At 34.1% G+C, this 23,259-nt stretch overlaps 1 protein-coding gene across 1 annotated transcript in view; it reads right to left on the bottom strand.

Moving 5' to 3' along the window:
* Window positions 1-23,259, bottom strand: part of LOC145243689 (cilia- and flagella-associated protein 45-like) — a 136,419-nt gene that overhangs the window by 3,445 nt on the left and 109,715 nt on the right. Inside the window, exon 7 of the mRNA XM_080106749.1 lies at window positions 2,126-2,350. Coding sequence (XP_079962875.1) covers window positions 2,126-2,350 — 225 coding nt within the window. The remainder of the gene's footprint in view (window positions 1-2,125; window positions 2,351-23,259) is intronic.

Below are 23,259 nucleotides of genomic sequence, written 5' to 3'. Positions count from 1 at the left end.
AAGTAGATGAAGTGCGTCATAAACTTCAACAACAACACCCATCATTAGTTGTAGCAAGGTCCCGGGCGACGCCAGGAACCTTGCTTAGATAGATGAGGATGAGAGAGAATGAGGTATGGTTAAGAGCGGTTATGCTTACACTTGGTGAAGAAAAACAGACGCCATAAAATTCCGTACATAAAAATAATATCTGTTTCAATTAAAGGAAACTATAAACCTGATAATGGAATTTCTTTAGAGCAAGGGAACTAGGGAAGGAGATGTTTTTGTATTTTTAGTTGGGTTTGGTAAAAATTGATTTTAAATAACTAATGAAATCACTGTTACAAGGAACTTAGATAAAAAAAAAAAACCCAGACATTTGTCATCAAGCGTATAGAAAAAAAAAACTATAAATTGAGGGATGACTATCTATTCAAGATTTATATATTCAAATGCCGGACCACCCGGCAAGTGGCTGATAAGCCAGTTTCTTTGGAAAATGAGTTAGAAACGGAGAAAAACGGAAAAAAGAATTGAAGAAGTTAAAATAGCGGAGGAAAAAGAGATTCAGAGGAAAAGAGAAAGGGTAATCTTCAAACGACAAAGAAAACAGAATGATCACAAAGAGTTGCGTGATTGGAATTAGATTTTAATAAAAACCCGATTGTGCTTTTAGAAATATGGAGACTTCTCTTGTTGGCTCGAGGCAGAACACATCAGCTTTTTGAGCTCAAAAGGCTGGTGGCCCTCGAAAGAGTAAAGTGAACAGAACGACTTTCCTCCTCCGACTAAGATAATTAATTGAAGAGTTTGATTTCAGTTGAGAGATTCTGCATTCAAAAACATTTTGTTTCTCTTAAATCCGAGGGAAGCCTTACTTTAATTAATACTTTTTGTGTACAAACTGTATCCAACATGATTTTATGCAATAATTATTTTGTCCATAAGAAATGACAGAGTTATTATTGATTGAATATTGGTTTGAGATTAACGCAGTTGATTTCAGATCTACCCTAAACCCGACGCCAAGTTGCAGCTGAGAAAAGCAGCATACCAGCCATTCACTAGAGCACCTATGGAGGGTGAACTTGCCCATGTGTACGCCCTAGCCCCACTGGGTTGTATCTATGGCCCCGTGAGTCGGTATTCGACGAACACGCCCAGAGGTTATAACACATAGTCAACAGAAAAGGCCCAATTCTCCTCCACAACAATGCCGACCGGACGTTGCTAACCCTGACCCTGTAAAAGTTGAACGAATTGGGTCAAGAAACTCTGCCTCATACGCCATACTCTCTAGACCTCTCATCTACCGACTATCACTTTTTCAAGCATTTGGAAAACTTTCTGCTTGAAAAATGCTTCAAAACCTAAGCGATATCAAAAACGCCTTCATCGCAATCAGAAAGCAAGATTTTTACGTTACAGACACAACTACACTTATTTTGCGTTAAAAAAAAGTGAGTTAATTCAGATGGTGCTTATTTCGATCAATAAACTTTTGTTTGAACTGAGATACATTCGTCTGAATTGAAAAATTAAAAAGCGCAAGAACATTTTTGTCAACCTGATAAATTAAATCACAATCTTTGCGCACTTCGCTCAACTTACGTTAAACTCATCACCTTTGAAAATCGAACATACGCCTGATGAAGGAAGTACTAATAAAATATTGCAACACGGAAAACACCACCTGGTCTTTTGACGTAAAGGAGAACATTCTACACGTAAATATAAAAAAATATATGTGTACAATCGCACATACAGTAGCGCTCAAAACTAAGGGACAACATTTTAAAACCTAATTTCAGCTTTTCAGAGTTGTTATTTCTAACAAATATTAGGTTTTAAAATTTTGTCCCTTAGTTTTGGACGCTACTGTATATATACGCATGTATGGAATAAATAAAAGTGAAACAACGTAACTTGGTTGTTCTGTAATTACATCTTAAGTTGCGTCGGTCTGTGTCTATCCTTAAATCCATTGTTTTGAATCCTATAAACATTTCTTTATATACACACTAAGCAATGCTTCAAGCAAACTGCACTAATCTCTTACATAAACATGTGTTTTGTTTATTTTGGCATAAAATAGTGCCTTTAAAAATTGTAATAAATAAAATGAAAAAAAAAGCGAACTTACTTCAATTCTTGCATTTTCTTTTCTTTGACCGATTCCAGTTTTTGTCGGTGCAATATTTCTTCTTCCTGGTACTTTCGACCTTCTTCAAAGAATGCCTGTCGTTCGCTGATCTTCTCCTTTTCTTTGGCAGCCATTTGGGCACGAATTTCCTTCAAATGTTGCATCGCACGGGACTTGATGGCTTCGGCGTCGCGTTTTTCTTTCTCCACCACTTCCTTATGAGCTCTGACGAAAAGAAAACATACATGCATGTATATATATATATATATATATATATATATATATATATATATATATATATATATATATATATATATATATATATATATATATATAAAGTGATGGTTGTGTAGTTCCAACGAGAGAAAAAATGTATATTTAAAAGAGTGTAGCCATCAACAATTATGGGTGTTTCAGCCATTTATCATATTTTTATTTTAAAATATTTTTATAACGCGTTTCAAGCTTTGTTTCGCTCTCTTCAGATATTTTCGTAAAAAGTTGTTTTTTTAAACGAGAGTTTGAAATGTTATTTTTACATCTGCTGATACTAAATGTGTTTTTCAGAATGATGTGATCTAAGACATTCTGTCCCCAATAGTAAGTGTTGGTAGTGTCCAGTCAGAGTTAAGTTCAAAGAGGGGTTTTTTGGTCCATCTGGTGAAGGTTTTTATGTTTTTTTATGACTTTCTTTTTTGATGTATAGCACACACTCACACACAATCACACACACATAGACATACATACATGTACATATACATATACACACGCATACGCAAGCAGGTATATACATATATACACACGCATATACACAGAAATATATGTAAGAGCATACATATATTCATACCCACCTATACACTCACGCACGTACTCACACACATCCACCCACTAATATATTACATACATATTGGTTAATTTTTTTTTTGTCTTTCCCAATCAAAACACACATGCATACATGTACTTAATCATTCAAACATAAGTACACGCACACACACACAAATAAGATGGAGAATAGGTAGGAGGTGATATATACACACATACACGCACACACAATCACATACATTAATATACATGCACACACACATATATATATACATACATGTATACACCTACACACTCACATAAATACGCATACGTATGCAGGCGCACACATATACATACACACACACGCGTATATATAGAGACATATGCAGGGACTCACACATACGCATACATTCATATACACACACGAATACATTTACCCACCCATATATATGCATACATATATATATATATATGTATATATATATACACGCATATACAGATGCGTATACATTCACCCACCCATATATGTATATATATATATATATATATATATATATATATATATATATATATATATATATATATATATGGACACACGCACCCACCATCACACACACAAATACATATTCATACACCCATACCTCACATATATATTGAAGTTTTATTTCTTTCCTAATCCAAGCACATATGCATACATGTATTCAGTCATCCAAACATAAGTGCACGCACCCACACAAACAAGATGGAGGATAGATAACAGATGATATATATATACACACACACATACATACACATACACACATACATATACACACATACACACGTATGATTTCTAATTGTTTGTTTAGTTTAGGGAAATGGTATTATACTAGATATGGATGTGCGCGCCCGTGAAAGTGTGCGCGTGCTTTATTGTGCTTGTTTTGTTTCGTGTGTGAGGTATGCATGCGTGTAAGTGTATTTTTGTGTTTTGCCTATTTATGTGTATAATTATTGAGAGATGTTCAAAGCGGGGTTGAACTTTGCTATGAAGTTTTTTTCTTGTGTTAGTAGAAGTAGTTGTCAGTTTGGAAGATGGGCATTATCTCGAATTTGCCTCCACTGCATGTGTGTATATGCTGTGATACATGCAGGTGTCTACTTTCCGTGATTTTGATGTTGGATCGGTGTAGGGCTACTCTATTACTAATGTTTTTTTTGTGGCGCCTATGTAAGATTTATCGCATGCTGCACATTTTATTACATAGACCACGTTTTTTAAGGTTTTTAATATTTATAATATACTTTAGGTTTACCATCTTGGATCATTTTGGTAAATTTAATTGTAATTTTTATTATATATATATATATATATATATATATATATATATATATATATATCGGGCAGTCCGTCGATTTCGACGATGACACGAAGGTCGATTAGTGTCCATGTTGAAGGTGCGATGTGAGTCCGATCGGAGTTCTTAAACCCCGGCCGCAGATGTGACACCTGATGGCAGGAAATCCGGGTAGTGGCGCCCGTAATTGCGCTGTTTTTGCTTTTTCTCTCGGGCAGTCCGTCAATTTCGACGATGACGGCTTCAGCAAGAGCACGCCCATCATACTCCAATCGCCTGAGTGCAGAGATCACGCCACGGCTCCCAGTCCATCAAACCTGCCTGTACGCCCTCACTCCATTGCCACAGGAGTTTCACCTCATCTCCCAGCCTAGGCAAAGTAGTAATAAGCAGCTTGCCCAGTACTGAAAGCAAAAGTACAGAGGCAAGGCCAGTCTGCACACATGCAACCAGCTGCATCCGATGGCTGAGGCAGACCTGAGTCGAGTAGTACATCACCCTTATTGACCGCGTCGGCAGTGCAGTGCTGGTTCATCCGCTGTGCAAGCCGTTGGGATTCCTTCCTTATCCACCAAGAGCATTGTTGACCAGGCTTGGATTTTTATGACCCTAAATAGGGGCTAGTGGGTACTATATCTTGCGCAAGGGTGACCCAGCACTGCAACGACTAAGAGGTATATATATATATATATATATATATATATATATATATATATATATATATATATATATATATATATATATACCGACTAAGGGGTATATATATATATATATATATATATATATATATATATATATATATATATATATATATATATATATATATATATATACCGACTAAGGGGTATATATATATTATCATATTATTAAATATTTACAGACACTAGTGTTTCATGTCTGGCTATATATAATAACAGTCACTAGTGTTTCATGATGTCTGGCTATATATAATAATTGTCGTTCATGCCATCTCAGATGACTCTGCACTCCCACCGCAGATTTGCACATCTTGAAGCAGATGTGACATACAAATTGAGCAATTTCCATCGAGTTGACTTCCTCTGCAGGTTGAAGGGTATTCCTATGAACAATCACACGTCTTCTCAGACCAGCAGTAGGCTTGCAAACTTTGCTGCATGCTAAACAGATCGTTTGGTTCGGACTAATAGGTGCAAAGTTGACCTGAACAGTTTTGTGCGACTTAAGGTAGTTGACGTAGCCAGCTTTTGACAAAAGCACTCGTTCACAAGTGTCGCATTTCAAACTCTGTATGTCATGGTTGAGACCATCAATTAAACCTTTGTTCGCTCTCGCTTTAGATTGCCGTGTGCCTGCTTTCTTTTCTCTAGAGCATCACATCTTTCACGTACAAGCTTTCGCCATTTCAGTCTTTTTAGAGTAAGTTCTTCCCATGTGTCGATGTCGATTTGTAAGACTTTCAAATTATTCTTTGTAGAGTCCTTGAACCTCTTCCTAGGCTTGTGTTGAGGGCGCTTGCCATTTTCCAGCTCCCCGTAAAAAATTGGTGTCGCACCTACAATCTTTCATTCGAACCAAGTGGCCCACCAAACGCATGTGAGATCTGATTACAAGGGTCTCAACACTAGAGCAACATGCTCTCACAAGGACTTCAGTATCGGGTACTTGTGCTTGCCACTTGATGTTTAAGATACGTCTCAAGCATTTTTGGTGAAATCGTTCAAGCCATTTAATGTGCCTTTGATGGAATGGCCATGTCTCCAATGAATACAACAGTGTGGTTAGCACACAGATCTTGAAAACGCAGATCTTAGTTTTTTCTGTGATGCCACGATCAGACCACACTCTCTTCTCCAACCTTTCAAAAGCTACAGATGCCTTCTGAATTCGCCTGTGAATTTCAGTGTTAGACAGCCATCCCTCGACAGAGAACTACCAAGATACACAAATGAGTCAGCTACTCCCAGTCTAGCACCATAGACCATGATGTTCGGCTCCACGTATGACTGGCCTGGTGCAGGAGTGAACAGGAGTGTGTGTGTATATATATTATATATATATATATATATATATATATATATATATATATATATATATATGTTCGGCTCCACGTATGACTGGCCTGGTGCAGGAGTGAACAGGAGTGTGTGTGTGTATATATATATATATATATATATATATATATATATATATATATATATATATATATATATATATATGGAGAGAGAGAGAGCGTGTCAGGAGGCGATGAAAAAATCAAATAAAGTGCTCGATCGCGGATGTGAGAGCTGAAAATACAAATATTTATTTCAAAACTATATATACATATATCAAAGGCGTATCAGTGGTTTCAATACATTGAATCAACTATTAAAGGCTGAATGGAATCAATACAATTCATCAGCGACTTTGAAAAGGCAAAAGCACACGAAGTAAACAAACAGAGAAAAACACCGATTAACGGGCGGCGTTTTATACTCGGAGTTCCTGATGTCAAGATAGACTAGGTACGGGCAAAATGAATGCCGATGAATAAACATTCCCCCCCCTTTACTTAAAAATTCACCAAAAATCAGGAATTAACCAATTTAAATGGAATTTTCAGTATTTATCAAATAATGATCGCGGAATATAATGAACTAATTATTTTTATTTAAATCTTAGTGGAAATGTATTATTTTGTTTAAACAAAAAATACCTTTACTAAAGTTATGGTTTTCAGTAGTAAATAAAAAGAATTTATTGTTGCTTTCTTTATATAAATAAAGCATCGTAGTTTGCAACAATAAAAAATAATTTTTACAGGAACGAAAAAAGGCCTAAAGTCCGTATTAATGAATTCTTTATAACTCGAAGAAAATGAAGTTCTCTAACTACCGATATTACCATTGAATTAATTGTTTATTTGATATTTTCACACAAAAAATTATAATAGCCAAAATATTTCTATTTTTTTTTAATTACAGATTTCGCATAATTTTCATATACAAGATTTTAACAATTTCCTTGCACGCAAGAATGTGAAACTTTCGGCGTAACATAATTTTTATATAATCTCGAACAATAATTAAAAAAGAAATTAATTTAAAAACAGGAACATAAAAATAATTAAATTAAAAAATGATAAAAATTGATGCAAACGTTCAGAATAGGAATGTATGGATGCATGTTTGGGAAAAAACCCCAGAAATCTGACATCCCTACCTCCTTTTACTATCATAACTTCATTTTGAAACAGCGTTTTAATTGGTTGAAATTTTGGGCTTCGGTTTACAAACTTTTATCGGTTACGTTTTAACGAACGACATAATTATTTGCTTTTTGAAGTCTAATTAAGCTGTATTTTGTATAAACAAGGTGTTTTTTTTATTTAATTTAATATCTTAGGGATTTACTAATTATCTCTGAAATAGACCCAGATAACTAATATTTATCTTTTAAAGAATTTTTACAATTCCAAATTTAGCTGAATTCGTTAGCTCGCCGTGAAAACATTTTAATAACTTTTTTTTTCACGTGTACAAATATTTTTCTCCTTTGGGAAATTAACTTTAATCTCTAATCTTTCAAATACAATCAAAAAGTAGTTGGAAACTTACTAAAAATATGATAAATCGGCTTTCAAAACTAGGTCCCCCTATTTTTGCCCGCCCAAGATAGACTTTTGTAATCGACGCTAATAGATTCTGTTTACGGAAGGAAGGGAGGGATGGCAGGAAGGGTGTGTGAGTGTGAGAGAATGTGTGTGTGTTTGTGTGTGTGTGTTTGTGTGTGTGTGTGTGTGTGTGTGTGTGAGAGAGAGAGAGAGTGTGTGTGTATGCTTGAATATGCGCACACACGCGATTGTACATTTATATTTTTGCGGGGAATGGTTTAAAAAAAAACTCTTTGCAAAGGTGAAGGTCCTGTTTAAAACGAACACATAATCCTATATATAAACATACAACCATTAAAGGTAATAAATAAATAAACATACAATAAAAATAGTACTGGAATATATACTATTTACTATCTTTAAAAGCATATCTGAGAAAATTGACCACGTTCTATCTGCTTATCCTTCAGCTAGTATTCATGTCTGTGGGGACTTTAATGTTCACAATGTGGAATGGTAAACTCACCCAAACAAGACCGATGATGAGGGGAGGTTCTCCATTGCTTATGACCTCACTCAGATTGTTCACGAACCCAGCCGTGTGCCCAATACTGAAGGCCAGTATGCAAGTCTCCTAGACCTTTTTCTTACAACTTGCCTTGAACTGTGTTCAGCTTTCGTTCTGTCCCCACTTGAACCTTCCGACCAATCTGTTGTATCAATTAAGATAAAAATGAAATGCAACAAGTCTTCAAATGTACCTCTCCATCATACAGTATATCGATACTCTATGGCTGACTGGGATAGCTTCCGTACATTTATATCAGATCTACCTCTGCGTTCCATGTTCAAAAAGGATGTGTCCTCTATAGTATCAGACCTGACGGAATGGTTAATTGTAGGTATAGTCTGTTTCATACCCTCAAAAACATTCCAGCAAAAACCTAACAGCCAGCCATGGTTCTCTCCAGAATGTGCTGCTACCATTGCGCACAGAATTCACCATTTCCATTGCTTCCAACGTAATAGATGTACTGAGACTAAAACCGCTTTCAGGACTGCCATTAACCACTGTAAAAAGTAATAAAGAACACAAGAGAGTTCTATGTTCAGTCCGTCAAGTCCAAAGTAGCTGAGCAGCGGCTTGATTCCCTCCAGTTTTGGCAAATAGCAAACAGAATCCTGAACAGAAGCGTGTGCTCTATCCCAACGATTGACCTGAGAAAATCTCGTCAGCATCAGACAAAGCAAAACTCTTTGCCAAGAACTTTGCAGCCTACTCTACCCTTTGCGACCAAGGCCGCCAACTCCCAATATTTCCTCTTTTATCAGAAAACACGCTATGTGATTGATGTAATGGAATGACCTAACATCCTATCATAGATGAAATGAACTATACTTTCTCACGTGACTGAGAGAGAAGGAAGAAAGACAGGAAAAGAATAAAACAAGATGTCCAGTAACTCTTATGTCACTTTTATTCCCTTGTAAATAAACCCCTTTGTCTTTCACCCATTATCCTGTGTTTCTTGCTGTATTCTTATTTAACGTAAGGATACAACAAATGGCGACAGGATTCGAACTCACAAAAACGCAACTTTAAGCCAAAAATATTGGAAAACGAAAAGAAGAAAATACTGCACGGATAAATTCAACTACTAGAAAAAAAGCTAAAACACACAAAATGTAAGTTATATATATTTTTTAATTCAGTCTGTTACGGTTCTACTGAAAAAAAGAAGAGAAATTGACATTTCACGAAGCATTGAAAGGAACAATTTTTGAAAGTGTCCATTTCAATTTTTTTGTTTTATAAGAAGAAAAAATACGGCGAAAAAAGAAACACGTGTAGCTGTGTTTCAGTGTCAATTTCGTGGGTGTTGCAAAAACGTTGTCTACAAAAGAATGTGTTTTTGTGGTTTAAAAAAAACTATTCAGTTAATTTATTAAATGCTTTGTGCAAGTACTGTTAACCTTTTGTGTTATTACTGTGTTTAAAAAAAATTCTCCAACATAGAACAATTAGCCGAGTTTATAAAAACGATACAATTAGCACTGGCAGCTCAGCAAAGTCAGATGGAATTTTTACAAAAAGAACAGTTAAAACAAAATGAAGTATTAAAAACAATATTAATGAAACAACAAGAATAAAAAGGATTGTCGTTCATTTTTCCAAACGATGGTCGGATGAAGAAAAATTATTTTACTGTTGCAAAAACTGGGTTCCCATGAAAATACAGAGTATACAAATTTTATACTCCCAAGGAAACCCGAAGATATTTCTTTTAAAGAGGCTATAGAAATTTTATCGAACATTTTCAGGGAACCGGATAGCTTATTTTATACTCGTTATAGGTATTTAAATATTTTGAAACAAGATGAAGACTTTATCGTCTATGCTGGGAGAGTAAATGCCCAATGCGAGTTATTTAAGTTGAAAGACCTTAAAGAGGATATGTTTAAATGCTTAATATTTGTGCAAGGGTTAATATCCTCGAAGGATAAAGAGATTCGTTCTAGGATATTATCCATTATGAACCTTACAGAAAGTTACTGAGGAATGCCAGAAACTGTTACATCTAAAACAGGATAATACTAGTATCGATGAGAAAATTGTTGACAAAATACAAAAGGTAAAGCAAGGTGACCACTATGTAAAAAATACTGTAAGACATGTGAAGAAAATAATCACTTCACAAAATAGTGCTACTTCAAAAGCAAAATATGCTATAAGTGCGGGAGTAAAGGACACAAGTCAACAGTATGCAAAAAGGAGAAATATTGTAAGCCTGAAATAAAGACCATTGATTCTAAAAAACAGTGCATGTATGGTAGAAAAAGGAAATATATTGAAGTTAGAATTAATGGCCGGAAAGTAAACTGTCTTTAGATACTAGAAGTGACATATCCTTAATTGATGAAACAACATGAAAGAAGATTGGTTTTCCAAAGCTGCAAAATACAAAGAAAATTGCTAGAGGAATGTCTGGAAATAGATTAAAATTTAAAGGTGAATTTTATATTAATGTGACCCTGAATGAAAAGACGTTAAAAACTAAAATATATGTGATACCTGGAAAAAATTCTAATCTATTCGGTATAGATTTGATGATACTTTTCAATTTATGGGAGAAACCAATAAACTCATTTTGCAAAGGAGTAAATGTGACAGGATCTGAAAGTCCCAAACTGCCAGGAATATTTGTTGAGAATTTGAAGAAGGATTTTAAAAATGTATTTTCTGAAGGTCTGGGCTTCTGTACTAAAACTGAAGTAAAATTTGAACTGAAAGATGAAGCGAAACCGGTGTTTTAACCCAAAAGGATGGTTCCGTATTCGGCATTAGGAACAACCGAGAAAGAATTAAATAGACTCAAAGAAATCGGAGTAATAAAAAAAGTGAACTACTCTGAATGGGCATCACCCACAGTTTATGTGAAAAAGAAAAATTAAAAAATCATGGTATGTGGAGATTGTTCTAAATACCTGACAATGAATACTCATAAAGGATTATTTTCCCTAAAACGATTGCTGTTTGGGTTGAAAGTAGCACCAAATTTATTCCAACAATTTATGGATGCTATGCTAGCAGGTTTGGATTTTGCAATGGCTTATTTAGACGACATTTTGATAAGAAGCAAAAATGTTGAAGAACATAAAAACCATATTCGGAAGGTATTCGAGAAAATAGAAGACTACGGATTTAAAGTGGCCCTCGAAAAATGTAATTTTGGTATGGACAAGATTGAATATTTGGGACAAATAATTAATTGGAAAGGTAGAAGACCTAACCTAAACAGGACAGAAGCAATTAGAGACATGCCTAGACAAGACAATGTAGTGAAGTTGCAGTCATTCTTGGGTCTAGCAAACTACTATAATTCTTATATCTCAAATATGCACGAACTAAGAGCACAATTAAATGAATTATTGAAGAAGAATAACAAATGGCTCTGGACAAAAGAATGTGAGGAAGCATTCAAAAAAATTAAAAAATGTTTGTTATCGGATCTAGCGTTAGCACATTACAATCCGAAAAAGGATTTAATTGTAGCGTCAGATGCGAGCGAATACGGTGCTTCTACACAGAATGGAAGATAGGTCTACTAAACCAATTTCTCCCGCCTCGAGGGTTTTATTACCCACTGAGAGAAAGTACAGTCAGATCGAAAAAGAGGGTTTGGCGAGTGTGTATGCCGTGAGAAAGTTTCATAGATTCATTCATGGAAGATCTTTCGTTTTGGAAACGGACCATAAACCATTACTATCGATTTTTGGTTCGAAAAAAAGGGATTCCTACTCATATGGCAAATAGATTACAGAGATGGAGTATTATTTTGCTCAATTACGATTTCAAAATGAAACACCTAGTGAAATTGCACATGCAGATGGTTTGTCGAGATTAATCCCCAGTAAAACTGAATTTGAAGAAACTGTTATAGCAGCACTAAAAGAAGAAAATGAACTAACAGATATATAAATAAATACTGTTAGGAAACATCCTGTTACACTTGAGAAAATAAAGAAAGCAGCGAAAACAGATAAATATATTAATAAGATAAAAAAACAAGTGGGACAAGACGAAAAGAATAGAAAAGGATTAAAAGTGTTTCCATTTTCTATGTGTGATGAAACTCTGATGTACGTAGACAGAGTGGTAATACCGCAAGTATTACAAAAGAAAATCCTAAAGGAATTACACACGGGACATCCTGGAATCTCCAGAATGAAGGCCCTAATGAGAGGATTCACATACTGGCCTGGAATGGATCAGGACATTGGGGAAATGGTGAAATTATGTAAAGGTTGCCAACTAGTCACAAGATCTCCCCCCATATGGACACAACTTTGGCCTAAAACAGATATACCCTGGACACGCATCCATATCGATTATGCAGGACCTCTGAAGGGATATTATTACATAGTAATCGTAGATAGTATGTCAAAATGGTCAGAAAATTTTAAATACAAACACCCTACAGCGGCAAACAATACAAGCGCTGGACGAGGTATTTAGTCGGTTCGGAGTTCTGAAAACAATTGTTAGTGATAATGGCACTATGTTCACAGGTCAAGAATTGAATCACTACTGTGAGGCACTGGCCATGGAACACATTACAACACCAACTTTTAACTCTCGATCAAACAGAAAAGCAGAAAGATTTGTTGATACTTTTAAATGAGCTTTAAAAAAGAATAATAACATCGACACAGAAGAAAAAAGCATTCAAAAATTCTTAGCAATATAAAGGATAACACCAAATCCAAATACAAATGATAAATTATCCCCAGCTGAAATTATGTTTGCCAGGAAAGTACGTTCGGTGTTCGACCGGTTAATCCTAAGAGAAAAAGTTAAAAAAAGTATCAAGGATAATGTAAGGTACAAGACTTACAATGACGAGGATAAAGTTTTCTTCAAAAATGATCGGGCAGGGAAGAGTTTTTGGGAAGAAGGCATAATCTCAAGAAGAATTAGGAGAATGATTTACATAAAATTTTTATAAAAGGGCAGATTTTTTTCCATAAAACACATATTAACCAACTAGAAACAGTCAGAAACCAAGAGTTACCAATGGAAGTTGTCTTAAGGAGAATTGTTTCCCATCATCCTGGAAACTCTCATCAGTATGCCTTGTATTTAAGAATTCAGGTGATCGCTCATCTCCCACTCAGTACAGGCCAATAAGTCTCCTCTGTCATGAGTAAGTTGCTGGAATCTGTGTTAAATACAGAAGTAATCAACGATCTCAGCAAAAATAACCTTTTTAGTGATACGCAATATGGTTTCCGTTCTGCAAGATCTACAGCAGATGTGCTAACGGTTATATCTCATAGGATTAGCGAATCTCTCAATGGAGGCTACCTTTCTAGGGCAATTACTCTTGACATATCAAAGGTCTTTGATAGAGCATGGCATATAGGATTACTTCATAAGATCTCCAGCTACGGTATAGCTGGAAATGTCTTCTCAATTATTAAATCATCTCTCTCTCTCTCTGATAGGTTCATGAGAGTAGTTGTTGATGGGCAGAAATCAGAAGCTCACAGTATTAATGCTGAAGTCCCTCAGGGGTCCATCCTGGGCCCAACTCTCTTCCTGATCTACATTAATAATCTTCCAAATCACATCCTTACATCATTCGTAGACATTTATGCTGATGACACTACTATCTATGGTAGCACATCTAAGACCGTAAACGACCGAGTTCTTTCTGATTCTCTCTCCTCTGATCTTGAGCAAGTGGTTCAATGCGGAAAGAGGTGGTTTCTTACTTTTAATGCATCTAAAACCAAGCTTTTATCTTTACATCATCAACGCTCTGATCCCCAACTGGCATCAATTCAAATGACTGGCTGTCCTCTTGGGGAGGCCTCGTGTTTTGACAAGCTTCTGGGCTTGACCTTTACTCCTGATCTGAAATAGAACACATAGATTACATCCGTTGCCAAGGCTGCTGGAAAAATGTTGGGATCCTTCTAACGATCCAGTAGATATCTCACTGCTGATGCAATTCTCTATCTATATAAAAGCCAGGTACGTCCAAGGATGGAGTACTGTTACCACATTTGGTCAGGGGCTGCTAGAAAGGACTTATCCTGTCTTGATAGAGTACAAAATAGACTTTATAGCCTCTTTCTCACAGAAAAGATGTTGCGAGTTTGTCTCTGCTTTATCGTTATTTTCATGGCAAGTGCTCGACTGAGCTCCAATGTATGGTTCCCCTCGCCAAACTTTCACAACAAACAACCGTATAGCAGAAAACACTATCAATAATTCCCCCCACTTTTATCTGTGCCTAAACCTAAACGTAGATTCCATGAGCAAAGCTTCTTTCTTAGAATTGTACGCCTGTGGAATTGTCTTCTTTGTTCCTGCTTTCCGGCTGACTACAATATGGTTGTGTTCAAGTCTAACATAAACAATTTTTTTATGAGCCGTTCCATATAAGTTACAAATTTACCAAATTTCCATTACTAACGATTACTATATTGTCCAATTGACTACTGTACACTCTTTAACCCTTATCTTCGAGTTGCATCAAAGCCTTGATAAGTGGTGATGCCTATGTAAAAAAAGTACCTACACATATAAAAAATATATAAATATATTAAAATATAATACATAGATTTTTATGATGTTAAGAAACCTACTACTTTCACAAAATACTCTATTACTGCCCCCACTAATAATAATAATAATAATAATAATAATAATAATAATAATAATAAAACCATATATATATAAATAATAATGATGAATAATACAGAAACAAAAAACTAAAAAAAACCTGAGGGGGGGAATAGAATTGGATTAATTGTATGGTATAAAGGTACTGAAAATAAGATTAGGAGAGGGGCACAATTTAAGTAGCCTGATAAGAGAAATGGAAAGTTTACGAGGGCCAGGGTGGTCCAAATATAACTACTCCATTTAGGATTTTCCTTATTATCAGGTGCATATATCACTGTTAGGTCAAGCATTACATAATTTTTGGGTTGAGATCAGGTAAGGAGGTTAGGTAGTGAGAAAAAAGGCTGAAATATTATTTAGAAGAGGATTCATAGGGGTTCTAGATTAAGAGGTGAATGCGGTATTTTGGTATCTTCGTGTTAATTAGGGTGTGTATAGGTTAAGTTATGCTATTATTAGGCCATTTGGCAAGGAGGAATGTTCTTTTGTGGGGACATTGTCTGAAAATCAGATTTTTAATATTCATGCAGGCTATGGATGGGTTATTGATAGCCTGTATTTTTCAGTGATGCATAAGGGGCAGGTCTTGGAGGTTGGATCATAAGATTTTTTAACATCAATGATCTTCCATTCTATTTTATATGGAGTGTTTGATTCTTTAAGCGACCAAATTGTGGTGGCTAGAGATGTGCCATATCTCTTTTCAGGGTATTTGAAGGTGGAGTTGTGTGCATATAGTGTCTGCTTGAAAGTACCCTGAGTTATCCCGATGTAAATTTCTTCTTTATTTGGTTATTTCCAGGAATGACAATAGATTTAATTGTTGCAGCCTCCTCCCAGAGTGCAAGTATCTCTTCTCCTGCACGAGCAGCGAGGGTTAGGGGAGTGGCTGGAACTGAGGGTTCAGAGGCCAGGATAGAGCCGACTGAGGGATAGCAGGAGTAGCTAGTTTTGATTGTTTTTCTGTTAAACATGTGTTCTGGAGTTTGTTGGTGGGTGGAAAATGTTTATCTATTAGAAGGAAAAATTGTCTAGCTATATTGTACTTGACATTGAGGGAGAAGGAAGTGAACCAAATAATGTTTCTGAATCTGTTGGATCTGCGTTGTCTGGTGGGTATATATGAGATATCTTCTTAGTATCCACTTTCTTAGAGAGCACTGTTGTAATATATGACACCTTGCTGTAATACCCACGGTCTTCCAGCGGCCCCCCGATTTTACCAGGGGATCACCACACTCTTCAGCACATCTATGTAAGCTTTAGTGTTGACTTTCAAGCAGACGTCGAAGATGTGAGGTTGCATGATGTGGCCCTCACTTTAAATCACACCAAAGACCATAACGGTGATAGGAAACTTTGTTTTCGTCACTCTGGGCGCACCCTCAAGCATTTAACGTTCTGGATTTGTATTTTGAGGGTGCTGACAATGGCCCTGTTGTCATAACTTGGATCGATAGAGAGCATGAATTGTACAGTGGCACATCTCGAATCTTGCTCATTGTGTCGTTTCAGACATGATAGAAGGCCAACTATTAGATGGTCTACACAAAAAAAAAAAAGAAAACTGGTTTTCATAAAACTGAAATGGAATCGTGTCGTCTTTTACTAGCCAACAATTTTAGCATTCCACCCTGTATATATATATATATATATATATATATATATATATATATATATATATATGTGTGTGTGTGTGTGTGTGTGTGTGTGTGTGTGTGTGTGTGTGTGTGTGTGATTCCTGATGCTTTTGTTGCCATTTGATTCTTTTTATAAGGATAGCTGGTACATGGGGAGACATCACATGAAGGTTTCCAATGAGCCTCAGAAAGTGTTTCTGTGTTGTTATTGTTGTCTAGTTATTTGTGTGTTATTATTGCTATATTTCTTAGTGTTGCTGTTTTATAGCTGTTTCAGTTTGTCAGTTCTTAGACAAAGTTATTTTTAGTAAAATTGATTCTTATACTTTTGACTATGATGGCATATTGCCGTTGGCGTTCTTGTATTTTCACATAAACCTTGTTTTTAACGAACAATTACTCCCGAATTGTCAATTAATGAAAACTTCAGAAACTTTTCGAATATCTCATCATTTTTATCAATTTTTTTAAATGGGCGTCCAACATGGAGACTTTAATAAAAATTTTTATCAAGACACACAAGTCACTGGAGGTTATAGATTAACGAGTTTATCAGGGTGGGGAGCAATGGAACAACAACTTGAATCCTAAAAAATAGCCTAGAAAATCCTTATTTAATAGGACGGCACAACAAAGTAATTGTTGTACCGTCATATTTGAACTTGAAAACTCCTATAACCAGCTGAGAAGCAACTCCGTTTTATTGTATGGCACAGCCGGATAGTTCATGCAAGAAAACAAATCTTTATAAAAATTTAGTAATTTAAATTTTATGACCTGAAATGGTTAAATTTCAAATCTAGAAATGTTGATTATATGCAAGACAAAGAATACATTTCAATAAGAATATTCTTCTTTTTATTGAAATGTATTTTTTGTTTTGCATATAATCCAAATTTCTAGATTTGAAATTTAACCATTTCACATTATAAAATTTAAATAACTAAATTTTGATTTGTTTGCTCTATCTAGTATAGTGAGCAATTTTTATTTAGCTGGAATTGCCTTTATAAAATATTAATGCCAATTATATTTTGTAAAAAGACCAATAATCACTGGATTTCCATACCATTATTTGCATTACTTTATTCTGAAGCTTAGAATCTTAAAGAACGAGTGGTGGTCCAACCTCGCAGTAAGAACGCAACAGTATGCAGACGCTGCTGACTTCAGAGGCTTTTATAAAGCCCTCAAGACAGTGTATGGCCCCCACAGGCCGTGTCCAGGGTCCACTGCATAGTGCGGACGGCCAGACGCTCCTCACGGATGGAGTATCTGTCCTGAACTCTTGGTCTGAGCATTTCCAAACTCTCTTCAGAGCTGACCGGAGTCCGCAATCCTTCGCATCCTTCAACTGCCAGCCAAAGTGAAATTGGATGAACCTACCTCTATGGAAGAATTCAATGTGGCCATAAAACAGTTGAAGAGTGGAAAGGCGGCAGGAATCGACGGGATCCCACCAGAGGTCTGGAAATATGAAGGCCCAGCATTGCATAGCAGACTCCACGAGCTCCTTGTCTGTTGTTGGGAGCAAGGAGAACTCCCACAGGAGCTCCGTGATGCAGTCATTGTTACCTTGTATAAAAACAAGGGCGAAATGTTAGTCTGCTCTAACTACCGGAGGATCACTCTGCTCTCCATTGCAGGTAAAATCCTTGCCCATTTGCTCCTAAACAGACTGATACCTTCCAGCGCAGAAGACCACCTCCCAGAAACGCAATGTGATTTTAGAGCAAACAGGGGCACCACGGACATGGTCTTCATCCTCAGACAACTGCAAGAGAAGTGTTGCGAACAAAACAAGGGACTCTACGTAACATTTGTGGACCTGACCAAGGCATTTGATACAGTGAAGCCAGAAGGGGCTTTGACTGATTTTGGAGCGCCACGGCTACCCCCAAAGATCCTCAATATGATAGTTCAGTGGCATGGAAAGCAGAGCGGTCAGATCAGAGTAAATAACAACCTCTCAGAACCCTTTCTCATTGTCAATGGCATAAAACAGGGATGCGTTCTGTACAGCATCTTCTTCAGCATGATGCACAAGCAGGTGACCAGAGATCTTGACGATGATGATGCTGTCTACATTCGCTATCACCCCGACAACTCTGCCCTTGTTGCCCACACCGAAACAACCTTGCAGTGTCTTACATCCTGCTTCGCAGAGGCTTCCCAGCTCTTCGGACTCGAGGTCAGCTTGAAAAAGACGGAAGTTCTTCACCAACCAGCTCCCCGGGTAGAGTACCACTCTCCCCACTCCCATTGGCGAGACTAAGCTGAAGACCGTTCACCAGTTTACATACCTGGGGTGTACCATCACATCAGATGCCAAACTCGACAGAGAAATAGACAACAGACTGGCCAAAGCAAACAGAGCTTTTGGCAGATTGTACAACAGAGTCTGGAAAAACAGACACTTAAAAAAGTGCACAAAAATCAGTGTGTACAGAGCCGTAGTACTCTCCACCGTCCTGTAGAGCTCTATCGTGGACAATTTACCGCCACCAATTATGACTCCTCAAGCGTTTTCATCAGCGCTGTCTCCGCACCATTCTCAACGTCCACTGGAGTGACTATGTCACCAATGCATCGAGTGGACGGAAATCACCAGCATCGAGACCATGCTGCTGAAGTCGGGCACGTCTCCAGAATGGACGACCAACGCCTGTCCAAGATAGTCCTATATGGCGAACACTCTACTGGCCGTCGTGACAGAGGGGTCCCAAAGAAAAGATTGAAGAAGTCCCTCGGTGATTGCCACATTGACCTGCTCTAGCTGCTGACCGTGTTACCTGGTGACGTACTGTTCATCAGGCTGTCGCCTCCATTTAGATCTTCTGCACAGAGAATCTGCAGGAGAAGCGCTGCAGGAGAAAGATTCGGAAAACCTCAACAGCCACACGTGACACGACTTTTGACTGCAGCCGCTGTAGCCAAACCTGCTTGTCCCACATCGAGCTCGTCAGCCACAAGCGTGTCTGCCGTCGACGTGGAAAATCCCCTTCATAGAATCTTCGTTTGTGAAGTGCAGCCAAGAGATATATATGTGTATGTGTGTATATATATATATATATATATATATATATATATATATATATATATATATATATATATAACTACTTCATTTACTCACATAAAATTAATAATAATAAATTCACATATAATTAATAAAGTATAAACTTATGCGTAAACTTTAAGTATTTACTTCAAAAGGGTTCAATACCTAGGTAGAGCTAGTTAGTAAGTTATAAAATATACATGGCGATTAAGCTACACTGAATATATATATATATTCATCTAGGATCCGATTGCACCAGGGAAGTTATTTGTAACAGATTTACCTTCTCTTGTTTATCGTTTATTTATTTTTTTTTTTGTCTTACGACATTCATTTAATATACAAACCAAAATTGTGTGATTTTTGCGTATAAAATTATGATGAGTTCGTGTTTTTACTGTCAGTTATGTCGGCGCATTGTTTAGCATGAATGTGTTGTATAACAAAACGTCAGTTATAGAAATGCACTAATTAACGCCCGTTTGTTTTTATGAAGGGAAGAGCAATTAACTTTTTTTCAGCAGCATCTATATTTTTTAAAGATATCTATAGGTTATTATTAAGATTTGAGTATTCTTCATGTGTCTCTGCTTTCAGTATACTGTGAAAATCTAGAGTGGAAGGAAAGAATCAATTTCCTCTATTATTCAAACTATTTCGGTAAGTCATTCTTATAATCAACGCAGATTTTTGTGTATTTCGCATTCTTTTTATCAATATAAATTTATTGTAATTTTAAAAATTAATATTTTCATTCAACTTACTTCCTTGAAAATTAATGAATACAATATTTTAAAAACGGTTTTCGTAATTTTCCCTTGCTAAATTAAATAACTTTAATTAATAACTAAATATTTATGAAAATATTGCATATATATAATGAAATAAAACAATAAAATTACAAATGAATAACACTAAAGATTAATTTTTTTAAATCGATTAAAATATAAACATGTAGTTTAGACAAACAAATAGTTATATTTAGATTATTTTAATGGAAATCGCCCCAGACGATAAAATTTATATTATATTAAGCCACTTGATAAAAGAACTAAAAATATACATTTTCAAGATCGAAATCTAGTTAACATTAAGTGTTATATGTATAGATTCCGACTCACAAAACAACAATTTTCTCCTCTTTGTCAGAAGCATCACTCATGAAAAAAGGACAAAATAAGCTAAAAGTAGAAAAAGCTTCCCAAAGTCAAAAGCCCACTTTCTACTCTCCTACTTGTTACTGTTAATGTAACGCATTTCAAATTATTAACTGATGCTGCATGATTAAGTGATGCTGCAACTAGTCTAGAAAATCTGACAATAATTTCGTTTCACAATTTTACAAAAAAAAAAAAAAAAATCGAGCAAAACCTTCTTCAGTAGCATCTTGTCGAAGTTGAAAATCTTGTCGAAGTTGAAAATCTGTATGAATTTTCGAACCGTTTATTTAATTGCTCCTTCTCATTGCATCAACCATTAAATATTTTGTAATTTTGTTCTTAATATCGCACACACTGAGAATTGAACTTAAAACTACTTATTTCTTAGCATGTATATCAATTATGATATAAACATACATTTTATGATACAAACATATATTATATGATACAATATATATTATATGATACAAATTTATATTATATGATACAAACATATATGAAACAATATATATTATATGATACAATATATATTATATGCTACAAACATATATTATACAATATTATATGATGCAAATATATATTATATGATACAAATATATATTATACGATACAAATTTATATTATATGATACAAACATGTATTATATGATACAGATTTATATCATATAATACAAATATATATTATATGATAAAATATATATCATATTATACTATATATATTATATGATACAAATATATATATGATAAAATACATATTATATGATACAAATATATATTATATGATACAAACATATATTATACGATACAATATATATTATATGACACAAATTTATATTATATGATACAAACATATATCATATGATACAAATTTATATTATCTGATACAAATATATAATATATGATACAATATATATTATATGATACAATATATATTATATGATACAATATATATTATATAATACAAACATATATTATATGATACAAATATATATATTATATGATACAAATATATATTATATGATACAAAAAAATATTATATGATAAAATCTATATTATATGATACAAATATATATTATATGATAGAAATATATATATATATATAATACAAACATAAATTATATGATACAAAATATATTATATGATACAAATTTATATTATATGATACAAATTTACATTCTGTAATACAATAAATATTATATGTTACAAATATATATTATATGTTACAATATATATTATATGATACAAATATATATTCTATCATACAAATATATATTATATGATACAAATATATATTATATGATACATTATATATAATATGATACAAATATATATTATATGATACAATGCATATTATCTAATACATATATATATTATATGATGCAATATATTTTATATGACACAAATGTATATTATATGATACAAATGTATATTATATGATACAAATATATATTATATGATCCAAATATATAATGTATGATACAAATATATAATATATGATACAATATATATAATATGATACGACTATATATTGTATGATGCAATATATTACATAATACAAATATATATTATATGATACAAATATATATTACATGACACAAATATATATTATATGATACAAATATATATTATATGATAAAAATATATATTATATGATAAAAATTTATTTTATATGAAACAAACATATATTATATGATACAAATATATATTATATGATACAAATATATATTAAATGATACAAATATATATTATATGATACACATTTATACTATATGATACAGATATATATTATATGATACAATATCTATCACATGATACAATATCTATTAAATGGTACACTATATATTATATGATACAATATATATTATATGATACAAATATATATTATATGATGCAAATAGATATTATATGATACAAATATATATTATACGATACAATATAGATTATATGACACAAATTTATATTATATGATACAAATTTATATTATATGATAAAACACATATGATGCAATATATATTTTGATAAAAATATATATCGTATGATACAAATTTATATTATATGATACAAACATATATTATATGATACACATTTATATCATATGATACGAATATATGTTATATGATACCATATATATAATATGATACAATGTATATTATGATACAATATATATTATATGATAGAATATATATTATATAATACAAATATATATCATATGATACAAATATATATATCTTATGTGATACAAATATATATTATATTATACAACTATATATCATATGATAGAAACATATTATATGATACAAACATATATTATATGATACAAATATATATTTTATGTTACAATATATATTATATGGTACAAATATATAT

The sequence above is a fragment of the Euprymna scolopes genome, chromosome 22 (genome assembly GCF_053919585.1).
Source record: "Euprymna scolopes isolate OS-2025 chromosome 22, ASM5391958v1, whole genome shotgun sequence".
NCBI classification, from domain to species: domain Eukaryota; kingdom Metazoa; phylum Mollusca; class Cephalopoda; order Sepiida; family Sepiolidae; genus Euprymna; species Euprymna scolopes.
Note: the sequence above shows the minus strand (reverse complement) of the source record. Positions and strands in the feature narration are given on the sequence as shown.